General features: G+C 48.2%; 1 protein-coding gene across 3 annotated transcripts in view; it reads right to left on the minus strand.

Moving 5' to 3' along the window:
* The window catches only part of MGRN1 (mahogunin ring finger 1), a 48,474-nt gene that overhangs the window by 19,390 nt on the left and 9,588 nt on the right, over positions 1–19,496 (minus strand). For all 3 annotated transcript variants that reach the window (XM_050317679.1, XM_050317680.1, XM_050317681.1), the window contains exons 3-5: positions 18,752–18,840; positions 11,564–11,710; positions 2,363–2,480 (exon numbers count right to left, since the gene is read on the minus strand). In XM_050317679.1, coding sequence (XP_050173636.1) covers positions 2,363–2,480; positions 11,564–11,710; positions 18,752–18,840 — 354 coding nt within the window. The remainder of the gene's footprint in view (positions 1–2,362; positions 2,481–11,563; positions 11,711–18,751; positions 18,841–19,496) is intronic.

Here is a 19,496-nt window from a genome sequence, read left to right on the forward strand (position 1 = left end):
GTGTGAGCCTAACAGCTGAAAATGAATGACAACCTCAATGTTCATCCTGAAAGGAATGACACCTGTACACTGGGATATAACACACCTGTTCTCTTTCCAAAACAGAGCAAACAAAAAAAAAAATCTCATTTAACCTCTCAGTGTTTGTTACAGAACAGACTCCTTGAGCCACTGTTTTCCAGCTTGCATTTTTGAACTGTTCTGGCACGGCACAGAAGGAAAATTCACCCAGGACAATGGATTAAAATAGCTGAAAAAGCTTATGGTTTGGCTTTGCTTCCTGCTCTGATTTATTACTGCATGACAGAAATTGTTCTTTGGCCATTTGGAGGGAAAGTCACATCACAGAACTGAGGTTGCTTTACCTTACAAACTTTGGAGTTCTCAAACACAAAAGGCCTCTTTAAGGGACCATTTCCCATTAATTTTTACGGCCCCGAGCACAACTGGCTCAACACAAGCCATACTCTGTAACTTCCAAGCAAAGCAGTGTTTTGGGAAGACAAAGCAAACTTTTATAGAGCTTTCCACAGAACAACCCAACATGACATTACTGTCCCTTCTGTGGGCCAGCCAAGAACGACGTCACATCCGAGTATTACACTGAGTAAAAAATATGAAGTAAATCTGGGGGGGTTTTGGACAAAGCTGGCAAGAAATCTGAAATGTGAAACTGTGCACAGCTGAGTGTACACACTGTCAGCTATCCCAGATAAAAGGGCTGCATTCTGGTGGCCAGTGTAAGATTTAGGACCAAGATTGATGTGAGAGAGCTAAAATGGGAGGAGAAACTCTTCCAAATCACAGTGCTCATTCCACATTTTCTCCAGCTCCAGTTGCACCAATGGAAAAAGAGAAAGAGGAGGATGCAGCAGAACAAGCAAGGGGAGCTGGAAGCTCATTTTTCTACAGCATCTCTCCCTTTTAGCTGTCAAAGGGACATGACTTTAGTTCTCGAGTTAAAACCTTGCTGACAGGAACAAAAGTGAAAATTAAGCTTCACAATTCTTTAAGAAGAAAGGGATCTCAGCTCCTGCTTTCCAGCTCTCTCAGACAACAGAAGGGATTGAAAAGCAGCTCTTCCAGGCTTTTGTAGGCTGAACTTGTGAAATCATCTATTGGCAGAGAAGCCAAGACATCAGGAGACCAGACTCAGCAGGCTCTTGGTAACCACCACAGCATTTTTTAAGGCACGGGACTGATTATAGTTATAATTTCAAGACAATAGCTATTCAATCTTTCAAAATACATGAAAGATCACTTTTTCCTTTTTTTTTCCCTTCTTTTTTCTAATTTTTCTTTTAAATAGGTAGCTATCTACCAGGGTTCACACACACAATGCTCTTACACAGGCTTGGGTCAGGAATTGAACACTCTGTCAGTGTTGATTTTCTGGGAGAGGGGTCCACAGGAACAAATATATTATCAGCAGCTACAGACTGACTCCTCTGCCTTAGAAATCTCTTCTGACAATTCTCCACAGAGCAGGGGAAAGCCCAAGGGCTCCCTGCTCTGGTCACATGCAGGGGAAGCCCTTGGGCCAAAGCTCAGAGGCTCAAGAAGCAGAGAGTTACTGCCTGGCTTGGAATTTTGAAAAGATACCAAAGAAACCAAAATTACCAGGACTCCAAAATTTGGCTGTGTAGGAATAGCCACAGTGTTTAATTAAAACCAAGCCCTGATCTGTTTGCAGTTATGGGTTAAACTAAGAGGAGGACATTGATGCACCACTGTGAATCTGCCTCAGAAGGAGAATATCCCCTCACAGCACTGTCCTGCTGCAGTTAATAGTGCAGGATGTGGCCATTAAACAGCACTGGAGCAGCGTACTCCAGACTACTTTGATCATTCACTCCACCAGTAAAATATTTTGAGCACATATTCCCAATATGTGTGTGTTTATCATTTACGAGGTATATAAACGTATTACTGAAGTTCCTCCTGCACCCCAGTGAATTGCCTCGTATGCACCTCACTTTGGAGACCACTGTTGCAGAGGAACAGCCAAAAACCCCAAAATCTTAGACCTAAAACCCACCTAAAGAGAGAGATTGAAACACATATTTGTTCCCACGAGCTCTTTGGCTGGCAGGGAGAGGAAGGCTGAGGAGTGGCAGGTTCCTCCAGGAAAAGCTCCAGTGCCAATCTCTGCTGCCTCTCTCCTAAACCAGCTGATCAGTGACATCAGAAGTTTCCTCCTTGTTGGCCTGATATGAATGCCAAGTTCCCAAGTACCCACAAAATGCACTCTGGCAGCTGGGAGAAAGTGTCTTCCAGCCGTAACTTCATGGCACTAAATGGAGACCAGTGCTTCTGGGACAAGAGGGGTGTGGAAAGAAGGGGACACTGAGAAGAGACTCACCTCATCATCCTTCCACTCTGAGAAGTCAATCTTGAAGGAAGGCAGGGAGAACTGCTGGCTTACCCCTCTCTTGTAATGAACCGTCTCCGACTGCAGAGAGGGATTCTTTGTACTGTATCTGAAGAAAGGGGGGGAAAGAAAAACTTGCTGTAACAAATGACTGCTCCCTGCCAGGCTCTCACTCTCTCTGCCTTTCAGGAATCACAAGTGGCAGCTCTAAGGGCAGAGCTGGCAGGGGCTGGCAGCCATTCACTGGGGACACAAGGAGGGAAGGGAAAGGTCAAAGCGAGAAGGTGAGCACAGGGAAGGGAAAGCAGCGCAGACAGGCAAGGTCTGATCGTGTCCATACTGACCTGCCTGGAAACACTAGGAGTCAGGGGTACAGTGGGGTGCAGCAGCTTGGCAAAGCCTAGCTCCCTAAATCCAGGGCCTAGGCAGTGCTGGCTTTCAGCCCAGCACAGTCCTGTTTTCTGCAGGAAACCCAGGAGGAACCAGCAATGACCCAACGCACAACCCAGCACGGTGCTGAAAGCTCTCCCGTGCCTCGTGGGATAGCTCTGCAGTGGGAAACGCTGCTTGGCTCCACCATCCCGGTAAGCAAGAGCCATTCCAATCCACCCCTCTGCTCCTCACGTGCTTCCCCAAGGTGCTGCAGGGCTACCAGCACCACGTGAGAGACCCCAACCGTCCTCCACGCCGGCCACACAGACAAGAGCCATGATTCTTCCACTGTCTCAAGGCTGGGATGAACATCTGGAATGGGACCACAGCTACCATCCACCATCTTCTGCATCCACAACCCACCTGGTGCTTTCTGCCCCAAGAGAGGCGTTTCCTTGCCCACTGCCCCTGTCCAGAGGGTGATGCCTGAGCTGGATGTGCACAACCTCTCTCCCTGTGCCACTTCTGGCACAGGAGAGGAGGCAGCGAACCCCAGAGCAGGGTGGGAACATCTGAAGCTGGTTTTACCACCAAAGCCTTTCTTGGCCAACTACCAACTGTGTGCTCAGAGCACATTGACAAACCAGAGAGAATGTGAGACATCCCTTGCCCAAGGGACTTACACTGCAACAACAACAGGCTCCCTCAGCACAGGGATGAGACACCCAGCACAGTGACTGGGCTGCATTTTGAAGCTGAAGGTGTAAGAACCTGGATAACAGGAGGTGATGAATATTTATTAATTCCTCTCGAACTCGAGGAGGAAAAACCAGGCACCCCACTGGCATGAACTGCTGCCTTCCTCTGGAAAGCCAGACTATTTCCTGTACCCTCTGAGGGTCCAGAAGGCTTATCAAGTGTCACAAGATCAACGTTAAATTCTGGAAGGCTGTGACAAAAGGCAGGTTCAACATGTGCCCTCTGCTCTTCCTGCCAAGGCAGGTGCATTATGTTATTTATGACAATATCCTCAGAGCCCATTTTGCACTGTGCTGAAATTATGCTGCTTTACTAGAAGGTCTCACTCCATCCTTTGCATTTCAAGCATGGTGTGGGAGAGATCAGAATGACAGGTCTTTTATATGTGAATTACAGAGCGAGCAATTGAGTGAAGTTTTATTTACTGAGTTGTCAAGCACAATGAATAGAGCGAGCCTGTATCTGGCTCCTTTTGTGGCACTCTCAAAGCTTCTCAGCTCTGCAGAGAGGCACAATTCTCCCTCCACAGCTGGGAAAGCAGAGGATGGAAAAGTGACTTATCTGAGGTGACAGCAAGTCAGGAGCTTACTGGAAATAAAGTGCAGAGCAGAGAGTGGAGCTGGGAAAGGGGTGTAAACAAGCTGCTGCTGAGCACCAGGAAGGCTGCAGGACCTGCACTTAACAGCACTAGAAGCCCAAACCAGTCTACAACAGGAAAACAATTAACACTTATTCCCAGGAGGACAGGGAGGAACAATACTCACATTGACTTGCTGCTCTCACTATCCCTGGGCAAAAGGAGTAAACCAGGCACACAGATCTTCTGAGCTGAAGAGTATGACCAAGTTATTAAGGAGGCTTCCCCAGGTGAACCAAGTGAGCTTTATGCCTTGGACTGTGTGTGATTGCCTAGCTTGATCTGTGACTGTCAGACTCGATCTGTGACTGTCAGACTTGATCTGAACACCCTGAGTCAACTCTGGACACCTCCAGTCAGCAGCCAGCACTGAGGCTGCTGAGCACCAGTGGGTTAGGGAATTCCCTGGAAGTCTGGTGAGCCCAGATTGTCCCAGAGATCAGTCAGCTTTCCAGGGTGATGCACAGGTTCTGTGCACAAGCACACACTCCCTGTGCTGCACAGGAGGACAACTTGGCAAGCTGTTACAAAGCAAGTGTCCTGCACAGCAGGGTCTGAGTGGCATCTGCCCATCCCCAGCCCCTTTGGTTGGCATCTGCTGTTTTTATAATCTTCTATTCCATTCCTTATCTGCTGGGGGCTCAAGGCAAGCAGTAGCAGAGAAGCTCTGCAGAGGTGTTACAGAAAAGGAGAGCATGTATTAAAGAATAAAGGACAGCAGAGGAGCAACACACTGCCTCTCCCTGCATAAAGACTGAGAAAGCTGAATGTTTGAGCTGCTATTGCTCAGACTGCACTGGGCCAGGCCTCCATCCAGAGAGACTTCCAAAAAAATAAACCACCCCTGGGGATCACTGGAAGGTCAGGACAGTGCAGAAGTGAGTGGGATCTGTCCTATTAGGTCAGGACCAAACAAAAATCCTTGGTCACTGTATTTTAAACCTGTTTGTTTGTTCAGGTACCCCTGACAGCATGAGAATCATCAGCAATACAAGGTACACGTGCTGACTGCAGCAGCAGCCCCCAGCTCTGCCCTCAGGGCTCATGCAGCTCAACTCCTCCTGTGAGCTGTGTGACACACACAGACCAAAGTTTACACTCTGCAATGACTCCTTCCACCCCCATGTCAAACCCTTCCACTCCCAAAACCTGCTGTGTATCAGAGAACCAGCCCATGAGAGGCCCTGTGACCACACCCCAGGGCTGCCTCAAGGTAACACCTCTGACAAGAAACATCTGAGAGAGTCCCTGCTTTGAGGAGCCTGTGGACAAAACAAGAGTCCTCTTCCTTTAGCAGCAGCTCTGCATGTTCCAGGCAATTTCCAGTGAAGAGAGGACAAGGCAGGGTTACACGAGAGCCTTAGAGGGTGCTCAGGAACCAGTTCTTCCACTGCCACTTCCACTGCCTGGCAAGCTCCATATCCTCTTACAGGTGGTGAGGGATGAGCCAGTCATGTTCTGCTGGTGTTCTAAGGGGCCAGGAGTTGATGAGGAACAAGCACACCGACCCTCCTCTCTTTCCCACCTGCTCACTCCCCTTCCATTCTGGGCCAGGATCTCACAGGTTGCTTTTGGGGAAAAGGGAAGTTGAACAAATGCCTCAACTCAACGTGATTTTTACTGATAAAAGAAACACTACCAAACTACAGGAAGGCCACAGCCTTGGGTCTCAGTCAGACAAGATCCACCCCAGAGAGGCTCTCACAAGGAGTCTGGAGGTTAACCAGGTGCTAAGGTGGTGCACTGCAGTCCTTGGCAGCCTTCTCCTCCCCTCCTGCTTCCTCCAGCACTGAGCCAGGAAAAACCAAACACCTCCCCATGCAGCTGAAACCCTTCTGCCCACAGCCCAGTCCAGCCCCTGCAGAGCTGTGCCTGGAGCTGCTGGGAGCACCACGCTTCAAAGCTCACACACCAGCACACAGAGAGGCACAAAGGCCACAACTCCCATTTCACTGACAGAGGGTCTGTCTGCTCCGTGAAATCTATAGAATTTGGCTCTCCAGCCTGTGAACTTTGCACACCACAGTGTTCCCCTGGGGACTGGTGTGGGCCTGGATCAAAGCTGTCAAGGCTTGTGCCGAGCAATAAAAACCAGTGCTCGCCTCTGACTTCTCCACACAGAAGAAATCTCTTCACAAAGAGTTCGTATTAATCACCACAGCCCACGGCCAAAAGCAGCAAGAGCACCTTTCAAAGGCCCTGAACAGACAGAGGCCATTAAATAACCAAAGGAATACGTGAGTGCCTCTGTCTCTCCTACGCAGGCCTGGATCAAAACAGCCATGCACTGAGTTGGATTTCACTTTGTGACCCCAACTCTTCCAACTTCCACACGCAGGGAGAACGGGGAATCATGGCAGAGTCCAGGCATTGCAGTGATCGTGGGAGGATGTTTGTGATGAGTGTGGTGGGCACTGCAAAACAAACAAGGAAATGGGATTTCTTTTTCTAATATACCCATTTGCCCATCAGCATCACAAACAGCATAGCCCTGAAAAGGGCAGGGATTGCAGAGCCAGACTGACCTATTTTCATTCTGTTTTCTCTTTATAATGAGAAAACAGAGCTTGGCAACATCACTGGGATATGGGAGAGAACCTTTTCTGTCCAAAAAGGAAGATCTTTTTCAGAAGAATGGGCTGCAAGACTCAAACCTCTTCAAGTCATATTTATCATGAGCTGCTGATCTGCCTGGATTGCTCATGCCTTTAGAACTGGCTCTTTTAAGTGCTTCCAGCTCCAAGGGTTGGTCTGACTCCCTGCCCCGAGGCAACAACCGCTGCTGTCACGTTTGGACTACTCAATCCTTCCTATCCAGCAGGATACCTGCAGCTGGGAGAGTCCCAGGGGCCCTCCCAGGAACAGGCTAACAGTGTGCACGTCAAGGCTTTTGCCAGAGAAGGAAGGGATGCATTCACAGAGCACTCCCAAAAAGAAAACACGAACGTCTCTGGGCCTGCTCCAAAACCACACTTGTCTCCTAACCCAAAGACACCTCGTGAACCAGGAACTGCAGAAGGCAGGCTATGAACTGGGAGTCCTTTGATTATTCTCTACAAGCCCTGCAATGGAAATGCAATGCAGAGTCCCCTCTCCTCTGGAAGGAAATCACATGCCTGGGGCCAATCACTAGTGAGTAGTTCATGTACAGTTTATACATCTCCGCGTTTTCACCAAATTCCAAACCCAAAGAAAATGGGCACAATTGGAAAAATAAATAAAACCGAAGGTATCGAGGGCCTTGAGCTGTTCAGAGGCAGGTCAGTGCTAATTCCATGCCATTAAAGAGACTCTGGGCATAAGCAGATCTCTGTTACCCCTGGGGTGATGAACCAGCTGGTCCTCTGAGAACTCATGTGTTTTACTCTTTATATTCTCACCACAAAGGAATCAAGCAAAAGGTATTTTAGAGGTGAGAGTAGCAGTTCCCTCCACATATAAACAAATTCCCATTTCATCCAAGAGGCTTTTAAAGATACCTGCACTAGCACCCAAAAGTGCAGGGGACCTTCCCTGGGCACAGGGCTGGAGAGGTGATAAACACACCTCTATAACCACCAACACCACACATTCATCCCCATCAGACTCTACTGGTCAGCTGTGGTCCCACAGAAGTGATGACACAGCTCCCTGTGAAGCTCAGAGTTCAACAGTTCAGGACTAGGGGCAGGCAGCCCTTGGGAGCTCCCTGTTCCCAAGATCTCCGCTAGGAAACAGCAGAGCTGAGCAAAATGACCTGGGAAGGTCTGCTGAACACTCCTCTGGGACAGGTTAGCACAGGCAGCACGGACTGATAAAGCCACCAGCTTTTAAACAGAGCCCAAATAACTCCAGGAGGAAGCTCCCTGGCTTGCAGAAAGGATTCCCTTTGGCCATGGACACCAGCTCATCCCAAAGGCACAGCATTGTGGCTCCCAGGTGAGAGCCAACTGCCCTCCCTCCTCTCCCCCCCCACCTGCATGACCATAACCACGTTCCTAGCAGGAGTTTCTAAGGAAGGATCGCTGATACTATCAGGATCAGTGGTTGTCCCAGCAGAGAAGCAGGAATAACTTGTTTAGCACTTCTGAGGAGCCATGCTGCAGGCTGGGAGAAAATTCCTGCTTTTCACGAGGGTCCAGAAAGTTTCTCCCATTTTAGGATTTAGCACTCGATTTAGGAGAGTGGAAAAAAAAAAAAAGTGCACTTTGTTTTAAAGGGCATCTTCATCCCAATCAAGTGCAATAGGAAAAGTTTTGATTTTATACACAGTACAGCTTTTGCACATGACTGTTCCTTGAATGTAGCACCAAAAGAAATTGAGGAAAAGGAAAATCTAGCAGCCCAGGCAGGGAAAGCTGCATTCCTGTTAGTGCACTGAAAATGCACTCGCTCCACTCGGAGCTCTAAGAATGCAGCCCAGATTTTTTTTTTTTTCCACTAGAATTTGAAAAGAGTAAATCCAAGTAATTATAGCACTGCCCTTACAGAATTGCTTTGCAAAGCTGAAATCAGAGCTTCAAAAGGTTTTTTCACTAGCAGCCAGCGAATCCAGAGAAGCAGAGGTGCCTACTTGGGCAGCTGCACTAGCCCCAAGACGTGCTTCGGGAGCCACTTCCACATGGGAAAAGAGCCTGGGTTGAATTAAAGCAGCTTATAAAGCCTATATTTGTATCTTGCTTCCCCCAGCCCTTATTACCTACACATCTGCATGAAATCAGGATCATGCCTTCCAAAAGGTTCCCTGGCTTCTGCACCCCACACTTGTGTGACATTTAATTGACCCAAGAACTCCAGAGCAGAGACAGACAGGCCATCACTCCTGTGCTACGGGAAAATGAAAGTAGGATTTAATAGATAAAGGGCCAGCAGTGGAAGCAAGAGCTGAACGTGGGTGCTTTGGCTTTTGAGAAGGTTTAGTGCACCAGGGGCTGCTGCCACCCCAGCAGGGCAGCACAGAACCATCAGCTACACATTGTTAGTGGGGAAATCCCTGCTGATCCTGGTTTCATGCAGAGGGTTCACAAACACAGGCTTCTCCTCTGCCATCTAACAGAGATCCCTCTCTCCGTGAACCATGGACAGGGTGGATTAAAAATTCACACTTTAAGAAAATTCTTTGAAGTTGACAGATGCGTTAACTTTCAGAAACTCTGCCTAGGAATTGTTCAAATTTCGTTTCAAAGCCATTGGGTAGCTCGTGTTTGCTGCACAAGGTTAGAAGAACAGACTGGTGACAGTCACTGGCTCAGTGCATGGCACTGAATTAATGAAAACAAGAACCAGAAACTGTGTTTTCCCCCTCCAACCAACCAAGTTCTGAGGGGAGAGCTACCAGCTACAGAGGACTGAAAACACGCTCTGTTCAGAAACAGTTATCTTTGGTAACTAAAATACTTCCATTAAGCAATTATTATCCAAGGCACAACTTGACAAGACAGTCTCTTAAGAGTCCAGCATGAGCAGTTTAACCAACAAGATCAAAAACTGCTGGTCTTGGGTGATTTCAGCTGCAATTCCAGCCCAACACTGCCTGGTTCAAGACACAGGGTAAAAAAAAGAATAAAAGATGTTTCTTTTTAGAGTAACTTTGGGGTTTTGCCATTTTGGCGTAAAATGGAAAAGCACAAGTCTGAAAAAAATAGATTTTAAACTACACAGATATTCTTCACAGACTGTAGCACAAAAAATGTAGCACAAGGTTTGACATGAAGCTGACACCGAGTTGTAAATGCAGATGTTTCATTGTCAATGAACAATGACAAGTTCTCCTTCGAGGTGAACCAACAGGTGAATACACAAAACAAGATTAAAATCAACTATTTAAGCCAAGCCTTTGCTGATCTGAGCCATGGCTGAAGTCTGGCAATGTAAATACATCCACCCTGGCCATAGAGACCCTCAGTTCTCCCCGTTAGCCCATGGATTGTTTCCCTCTAAGGTCAAAAACCAGGGAGCACTGCAGGGCAGCACAAGGGACACTGGCCACCTCTCCACATTGTACCTGTGTTAGGAAAAGAGGACTTCAATCTCCAAGGCTGCCATTCCAACACCTTCACTAGCACTAAATTCACAGGAAACCTAAGGACCTAAGAGACAGAACATGGAAACTTTATCAGGATTTCTAAGGCATCCTGCTGCATTCAGCTCTGCTCAGGAAAAGCTGGATCTAAACAGAAAGTGTTTTCAGAGTTTGTCAAGGGATATTTTCCAAGCACTTTTAAAGGAGCTCATTTATTGCCTCCCCAAAGCAGAGGTAGCCATAGGCTGCAACAGAAGAAGGGAAAGGAAGGGAACATTCTGGATCAGGACATCCTCCAGTTTGAAGGAATGCATACCTGGAGAATTGAGCTTGTCTCGTTTCTAAAAATACACTACTCATTGAACTTTAGTGGGATATTTATACTGTGCATAAAACACAGAAGCCATTTTATGGCCTGCCATACACATTTCTCCCTGTTGGAACCTCTGCAGGTCCCTTCAGTCGAGGATAAGTTCAGCCCCAGCTCCAGAGCATCACTGCAGAAGCCATCAGCACTACATCCAGGAGCCACTGCTCAGCCAAAAGCCTCTACCAGAGGAAGCCAAGAGCTTCTGCAGCCTGAACCTTCCTTTGCCCATGGAGCAAATGGAATTCCTTGTCCCATGGCCACTGGAAGTCTGCCATTCCCATACCAGCAGCTCACATGTACCCAACTCACACCAGGCAGAGCACATCCAGCCACCTTTGCTCTTAACAGAGAGAGGGGATATGGTGTTGACTGACTTTTTCATGGGATATGGTGTTGACTGGAATGGTCTAAATGTGCTGGTTTAGATAAAAAGGGTTTAAAATCTGTAGGGATGTACTACCAGGATGTGAGAAAGACCCCACAGATGATATTTTGACCGTTCTTTTCACAGCTAATCCAAGGTGTACTTGGCAGGAAACACAGGGTTTCAGGGAGTAAATCCTCTCCCATCTCCCAACAGCCTGTGTTGAGGTGGCCATTTATCCCAAAAGGGGCTTTGGGAGGGCTTCAGTTCTACAGATTCACTCTGTAAATGTCAGACTGAACTCTGCTTTGGTGGCCCACATGCAGAAATGCAGTGAATTAGGTGACCTGGGAAAAAACAGGTGGTATTTGAAGGGAAGGGATGCTTTTTTTAATTTCATAGAACATCTTGTTGACAGAACAGTTATGAGTTCCCCCCCTTTGCTGCACACAGAATAGTTGCCCTACACCCTAAAACCAAATCAAAAAGGGAACGAGACAAGGTATTGTCTGTGTGAGGGAAGTGAAAGTAATATTCAGGGTTATCAGAATACATAAAACCACACAGAAAAGGAGGAGATTTCCCCCCCCACCATCTGTGGCAGCACAGCCTCAGGGGTGACTGATGTCTGACAGCTCATCCACCACAGCTCCTGTGCCCCTCCACACTCCCACAAGCCCAAGACTTACACTGCCATGCCACCAACAAACTCCTCCGTGGCCTGGCAGTAGATTGTGATGGCAACACGGGCATCTGCGTCGAAGGTGAACTCCAGGCTGTACAGCACCTTCTGCTTCCCATTCTCCTCTGTAGGACTGTCAACATCATCTTTATACCTGAAAGACAGTGCCAGAGGATTAGAATAAGCATTTATGAGATATCACCAAGATCACTCCAGAGATCAGGACAAGAGTACTCCAGACTCCCCAGGTGTTTGGGGCAGGCAGGGCACCGTGGGCTTCCACTTCAGGCTTCCCAGGAGATCTCCATTCCTTCCCCTGAGGAAGGTTCTTCCAAGATTTCACTGGAGTAATTAAAGTGTAACAGTGGTGTTGAGGGATCTCACCCAGCCTTACAGGGCCAGGACACAGAATGAGACAAGAAAGGGAAACCTTGAATGTCAAACCCTGAGGAGAAGAAACATTCTCCTTCCATTTAAGTCTTCATATCAGGCTCAGTATTTGGGCTAAAGAAGTCCTGCATGGGCATGGGAAACCTAAAACCTAATTCTTTGAACACTGCAAATGAAACAGTGCCTGACAGACAAAAAAACCAAGGTTTGTGTAATACAAAGAACTCCTGAAGCTCAACAAAAGGTACCTGCAGTGTCACACAGAGGATGATATTCAGCCTGGAAAGCATCTGAATACAGGAATTTTAAATACCTTTAAATGTACAAATGATCACCTAAAGCTCTGATGCTGTGAAGGACTGGAGCTTGCACGTGTTTACTGTCTGAACAAAAATTAACACATCCAAGTGCACAGCAGACACACAATAACCAATACAAGAATGAGTTTAGAAGTTATTTTAATTAACATCAAAATGAGCCATGACTTGGCTGTGGGCTACTGCAAACTGGATGCCATGGTGTGATCACCACTGCCCAGGGTTACTCCTCCCTGCTGCAGCAAAAGGCAGGTCACAGAGCTGGTGAAGAAGGAGGTTTGAAGCAAGGTCCAGGGCAGTGGGGAGTTACAGTGTGCCAGGAGTGGCCAGGGACACCAGAGATCCTGGAACAAACAGCCAACACAACACTCCATGAGAAGATCACAGAATGATAGAATAAACCTGAGTTGGAAGGGACTCACAAGGATCACTGAGTCCAACTCCTGGCCCTGCCCAGGACACCCCAACAATCCCACCCTGTCCCTGAGAGCATTGTCCAAACACTCCTGGAGCTCTGGCAGCCTTAGGGCTGTGCCCACTGCCCTGGGGAGCCTGTTCAGTGCCAACCACCCTCTGGGGGAAGGACCTTGTCCTGAGATCCATCCTAAACCTCCCCGGGCACAGCTCCAGCCATTCCCTCAGGTCCTGTTTCTGCTCCCACAGAGCAGGGATCGGAGCTGCCCCTCGGGAGGAGCTGCAGACCCCAGCGAGGTCTGACCTCGGCCTCCTCTTCTCCAGCTGAAGAGACCAAGATCTCCCTGCCTCGAAAAGCAGAGCAACAGACAAATGGATGTGAATCACTGGCAGGGCAGCACCACATCCTTACACATAAGTTCAAATCCCAGTGTAAGCCCAGGACCACAGGCACCACCGTGAGCTCAGGCACCGTGTGGGAAGGGTGGAGGCAGCAGGTTTGACTTTGAGAGGTGTAACAGCACTCAATTTGTCACCCAGCTCCAGCCCCACTTGTTTATTAGTGTTACCTTAATTGCCACGATTCCTGGGTCAAAGCCAAGCAGCTGAACTATTCAGGAAAAGCTTGGCACTGTCTCTGACTTCACAGTACCAGTCAGACTCTCCCCTCATTAAACAGCCTGGATGAATAGGCTGTACTGTCAAAAATACTCAGAAATGTGCCAGGCATACCTCCATAATTCAATGTAAAAATTGTCAAGGGAATCCTTATTTACCGAGTTCACTGACATATAATAACTGCTGCCTAATTAAGAGGGTTCCAGCATGAATTTTACTTAACACCACGCCAAACAAGAGTGAAATGTTCAGCTTCAGCAATTTAATATAGAAGGTGCAAAATGAAATTTAAGAGCAATATAATCAAATGCCCAAGGCATGCACTTGCACTAATGTAACCCCAAGTGAACCACTATAGCTCACACAGCATTCCTGTCTGAAGGGCTTGGAGAGCTCCAAACAAGACTTTTGCCCGAGGTTCACCGAGATCAGAACAGCAAATCAAGCTAAATACACCCAACATGCCAGTATAAAAAAGACATATCCCCAAAACTGAGAGTCTGAACACCTGCAGCAGCCTGGACAAAACACACAGCACAGAGCAAAATGGTATTTTCATACAAGCTGGCTGCATTCAAAGAATAAAATCATGGCACTCGAAGGCTGTAAAGAAGAAACAGTCTGGGCAGCAGGGAAGGTCTGCCTGGAAAACACACAGGAGAGCAGCAACATTTTGTGCTGGACTGACCCAAGAACACAGATGGCAACAATCCACTCACATGTTTTACGTGTCAAGAAAGCAGCACAAGTTTCTGTGAGTTATCTCTTGCTGCTCTCTGTTGATCTGAGGTTGGCAGAGAAGGATCCAGGCTATGACAGACTTGCCACTTCTTCCAGAAGAAGCAGGGAGGGAGAACCAGGACCCTTGCAGGAAAGCACTGATGAAAGTGCTTCACAGACCCACCTGGTGTACAGGGAGGATTTAAATAGAGGTGCCCAGCACAGGTGTGAGCTACAGATGGACAACACAGACCAAGGCACCTGTAACAGCCCCAGGTAACATGGTGGGAGACCTGGGGTGGGGGGCAGCTCACACAGAAGCAGCATGTCATTAATACAACCACTGCCTGTTTCATCTTCTCAGGAAGTCACAAAAAGCATCCCAGATCACCCTCCTGATCCCAACTCTGCACCTCCCTGCAGGCACTCAAAATGTGCCTCCATCCTTCCAAGAAGAAAAGGGGTTAAACCCAGACTGGAACAGATCTGTTGCCCTGGGAAACCACTGAGGGGCCACTACCAACTGCAGTGCCTGCAGAGGAGGTTCCTGGAGGATACACGGGATGTCGGAGAGTCCGAGTCCTGTCTGCCTGGAGCAGCATCAGGGGAACAGGGGACAAGGCACATGTCCCTAAACAGTGACAGTCACAGCAAGGCTGTGCTTGTGTCTTCCCATCCAACATCCTGGTGCTGGAGGGCAAGAAAATCATTCACAGCCTTCCAGGACCTGGAGGGAGCCCACAGAAAAGATGGAGAGAGACTATTTACAAGAGCCTGTGATGACAGGACGAGGGGGAATGGTTTCCCACTGCCAGAGGGCAGGGATAGATGGGATATTAGGGAAAAATGCTTCCCTGTAAGGGTGTGGAGGCCCTGGCACAGGTTGCCCAGAGAAGCTGTGATGCCCCATTCCCTGGAAGTGTCCAAGGCCAGGTTGGATGGGGTTTGGAGCAACCTGGGCTAGTGGAAGGTGTCCCTGCCCATGGCAGGGGATGAGCTTTAAGGTCCTTCCCAACCCAAACCATGCTGGGATTCTATGACACACCAGAGAACAAGGAGTTCAGGTGAGAAAACACTGCACAGGCTGCTCTGCCAGCTGGTAACTGGCTCAAGGAACAAGCTAAGGTGACTTTGGTGCATACTTTGAGAGGCAGAGACATCTCATGTCCCATCTTAAGGTGCAGGAATGGTGGGATGTAACATCAGGGGAGTAACATGACAAAAATCACACACTCTGCATTCCTTCTTTCTTTGCAAGGGACGTGGCAGACAAGGGGGTGGCTCAGGAGTGGTTCAGGTGCTTCAAGAGCTCTTCTGTCTCCACCTGCACCTGAAGATTACAGCAGACATTGAGCCCTGCAGACAGTGTTGATGTGAGGTGGTCACAGATGCATGCACAGTTAGGAACCAGTGACTTTGCTGGGTGTGCCTTTGGGGTCATGCACAGAGGTGCATCACAGAGCCTTCACAGTCACGTGTACAGAGCAAAGAGACTGACCACCTTTGGGAACAAAGAGCTGATCCAGCGTTTGGATGGAAAAGGCAAAAGCAGGATGACCAAGGGAGCCGAGGCCACCTGATCTGACATCACTCCTGGATAAAACATTGGAAGTGCTGGAACTTTTTGTTTGTCTGTTAAAGAATTAAAACATAAACATGCCATTAACAGCAGCCACGACAATTTTTTAGAACTAGGCTGAGTCAAACACAATTCCATCCTTTGAGGAGATTAAAAGGTTTGGCCAACAACTCAGTAGACATGCAGGATAAATATTAAGTATTGCTTGACTCAGTACTGTGAGATCTGCATCACCCAGGGTTAGAGCAGGGTTAAATGAAGGAAGAACTAGTCACATCCCTACAGCACTGACTTGCATGGGGGACATCATCATCAAACAGAGGCTTTACATGTTTGGGGGTTCTGCAGAGATCTGTCCAGTTCAACACTCTCCAGGGCTGCAGAACAGGCAGTCCCAGCCCCTCACCTCCTACTACCATGGGATGAACAGCTCCAGGGATCAGAGTTATCTCTGCTCTGCTGGAGAGGGAAGAGAAGGGATTTCCTTTCTCACAGCAACTCACCTGTCTCCCCTTGGCCCCTCATCCACCTCTCAGGCCACTCTCAGTGGTTTCTCTATTCTCCATGATATTCCTGCTGCTTCAGACACATTCCCAAACCACTACAGCTGCTGCTTCCTTCAACACTTTTGTTCCACGATGAGATACAAATCCCAGAGCCCACACTGAAGCAGAGAGGCTGTCCCACAGTGCGACTTTTCCACAAAACACATTGTGCAATGAGTTGATCTTCCTCCTGCAACTGGAAGTGCTTCCAGGGTAAGAGTGAACAGCCAGTACCAGTCCCTCAGGTACTGCAGCTCTGAAATAAAGCTTCTGATCTAAGGCCAAACATGGGAGACAAGACAGACACAAGGAATTCTTTCTCTGTTAATGCTTAACAGCAAAATTCCTGCTACCCTTCTCCAAAGATAGAAAACACATGAGATGTCAAAGACTCAGAACTTCAACACCAATACCCACAGGTTTATTGTTGCTCTCCAAAGCCGCTGTAAATACTCAGGATTTGGCAGAGCTCGGGATTTTGTCTGGTCAGAGCTTGTCAGGAAGCTCAGAGTGGACATTTCCCCATACCCCTCCATGGCACCTCTCCTATGAGGACAGGCCAAGACAGATGGGGTTGTTCAACCTGGAGAAGGCTCCAGGGAGACATCAGAGCCCCTTCCAGTGCCTAAAGGGGCTCCAAGAGAGCTGGAGAAGGACTTTGGACAAGGGCCTGGAAGGACAGGACAAGGGAAATGGCTTCAAACTGACAGAGAATAGGTTTAGATTACACATGAGGAAAAAACTCTTCCCTGTGAGGGTGGGTGAGGCCCTGGCACAGGTTGCCCAGAGCAGCTGTGGCTGCCCCATTCCCTGGAAGTGTCCAAGGCCAGGTTGGACAGGGCTTGGAGCAACCTGGGCTGCTGGAAGGTGTCCCTGCCCATGGCAGGGCTTGGAACAAGATGATCTTTAAAGTCCTTTTCAACCCAAACCATGCTGAGATTCTACCAAAAACTCAAAAGCTTATGAGGGCTTTACCATCAGAACCCACCTTACACCTGGACATTCAGCTCAGCATCATTTTATTGGGTGGAGGATGTGGTAAATTAAATAGTTCTGGAAAGAATGTGCAAACCTCAACCACTGGTTGTGAAGAAGCCAAGCTGGAGAGGGCACAAAGTGTCCTTACATGCCGAGAGAGGGGAAGGAAATGCCTCTAGTCCAGAACATGAGAAAAGCACGAGACAGAATGTACCCTTGGGGACTGGCAATTAAAATCCCATTTTGGGTCTACATCAGTGCAAAATTAAATCGAGTCATGCTGGCAGTGTCAGCACTGACAGAGCAGCAGCAGCACAAGGGCCTGTGAGAGCTCGTGAGGCAGAAAATGAACTGACAGTGCCAGGAATCAGATGGATGCAAACCTGGACACTGTCAAGGTGCATGTTCATTACATTCCAAATAGTCCAGAGAGCTGCAACTCTGCTTGGGAGAATGGGATGTGTGAGTACAGAAAGCAGAATGGCAGGACCACGTGTAATAAACCTCAACAACTGCTCCTTTCACAGCAAGGCCACTCCCAGGGAAAAAGCCACTTCCCATTTGGCTTCTGAGAGATGTCACACTGCTAATGTGGATGCCTGCAGGGAGAACCAAATACCCTTTCCACTGCAAGCATGTGAGGAAAGCAACTTTGTCCTAGAGAAGTACCCCTCACCCCTCAGCTGGAAAACATTCAGAGCTGTTTATCAATGGTGACTTTTTTGGAAGTTCTTCCCTCTTTTCCTGTTCAATCAGTTTTGGAACCACAGGTTTTGCCGATTAAAAACAAAACAAAACAAAACAAAAACAAAACAAAACCGACCTTGAGTTTTCACATCAAACCAGGCTGAGGGGTTTGTGTGGTTATGACTCAAACTGCTCACGTTACATCCACGCTCCCAGAGCCACCTTGGCCGGGAGCTGCAGCTGGAGCCCTGCCAGAGCCTGGAACGCACAACCCAGTGCGACTCCAGGATCGTTGGGAAATGCTCTGCCTGGACACGAGCCCAGTGCTCAGACCCAAACAAAGCACTGTGTGCTGGGCCCTGCACCTCAGCCATCTGTTGGAAAGGGGGCAGCTGCAGATCCCAGCACGAGCCAGCGTTTAATCCAGCTATGCTGCTTTGGATCTCGGTGTGGAGCAGTGAGAGGTAACAGATCTCCATGACTTATCCAGCCCTCCTTGCCCTGTGCATGGGACACAAGCCACCTAAACACCTTTATCCTGGCAGCAGGAGAAACCTGAGGAAGTTTCACTCTAGACCAATCAATCTTCCTGGCCTGTGGCTCGCTCCAGAATCAGCTCTTTTCTGTCTTCTTCTTGCACAGGAATGCAGGAAGGAATCTGTCTGTAGGGTTTATTGACCTGACTAATATCTTCTGTTCTGACTTCAGGGCTTTGTTTACCACTCCAGCCTGTCCTGCAGAGACAGACACATCACTGGTCCTGTTTAAAAACAGATTGTTTGGATAAGGAGCATATGAACCACTTGAAAGCTCTGATCACAAAGGAATGCAGGAACCTTTGGACATAACAAGCAACAAGGATCTGGAAATCAGCTATTCTCCAAAATCTTATCAATACATTTTGGCTGTGGGTTGAATAAAATGAAAGGTCCAGGCAATGTGGGTACCTCACAAGCCGGAGAGAGTCTTTGCGGATATTCACCAAACTCCTCAGCGTCTTCACTGGCTCGTGTGGAGCTGGAGTTACGTAGGGAAACTGGAACAAAAAGGCAAATAATTCTCCTGTTATTATACTATAAAAAGGTAGCAGCATGTTCGCCTGGCATGCAGTTTACCCAAATCAAGAAGCATCCAGCTTTCAGGGTACTCAGTACAGCAGAAGGAACAGCAATAGTAAATTCTATTTACAGGTTGTAGTGAGGTTTCTGTGGTTGGGTTTTGGTAGTGGGGAGGGGGCTACAGGGGTGGCTTCTCTTAGAACCTTCCAGAAGCTTTTTTCCTCTCTCCTCTGTCCAGTTACAGAGGGGAGAGTGAGAGAGTGGCTTTAGTGGGTACCTGGCATCCAGGTACATCAACCTGCTACGCAGATAAATCAAGCATTTTTCAGGATGAAAATCCTGCCCTGGCCAGGCAATTGGGAGTACACATTTTAAGAAGGAGCATTTTCACAAGCTCTTGTTCTGCACCCTGAATTCCCAGTCAGGAAAGCACTGCCCTCCCAAGCTTTTTGTTTCCGCTGAAGAAACCACCTGCAGCTTGAGCAGAAGAAATGCAGCTCTTTCATGTGTGTTACAGCATGCAAACAGTGATCTGACTGCTAATCAGCATGGAGAAGCCCTGGATTACTGGGGGAAACTCTTTTTATTCTGAAACAATGGGGCAAATGTTCTGGAAAAGAAAAGAGACAGGGAT

Source organism: Myiozetetes cayanensis, unplaced genomic scaffold (genome assembly GCF_022539395.1).
Source record: "Myiozetetes cayanensis isolate MyiCay16 unplaced genomic scaffold, myiCay2020 scf20-37, whole genome shotgun sequence".
NCBI classification, from domain to species: Eukaryota; Metazoa; Chordata; class Aves; order Passeriformes; family Tyrannidae; genus Myiozetetes; species Myiozetetes cayanensis.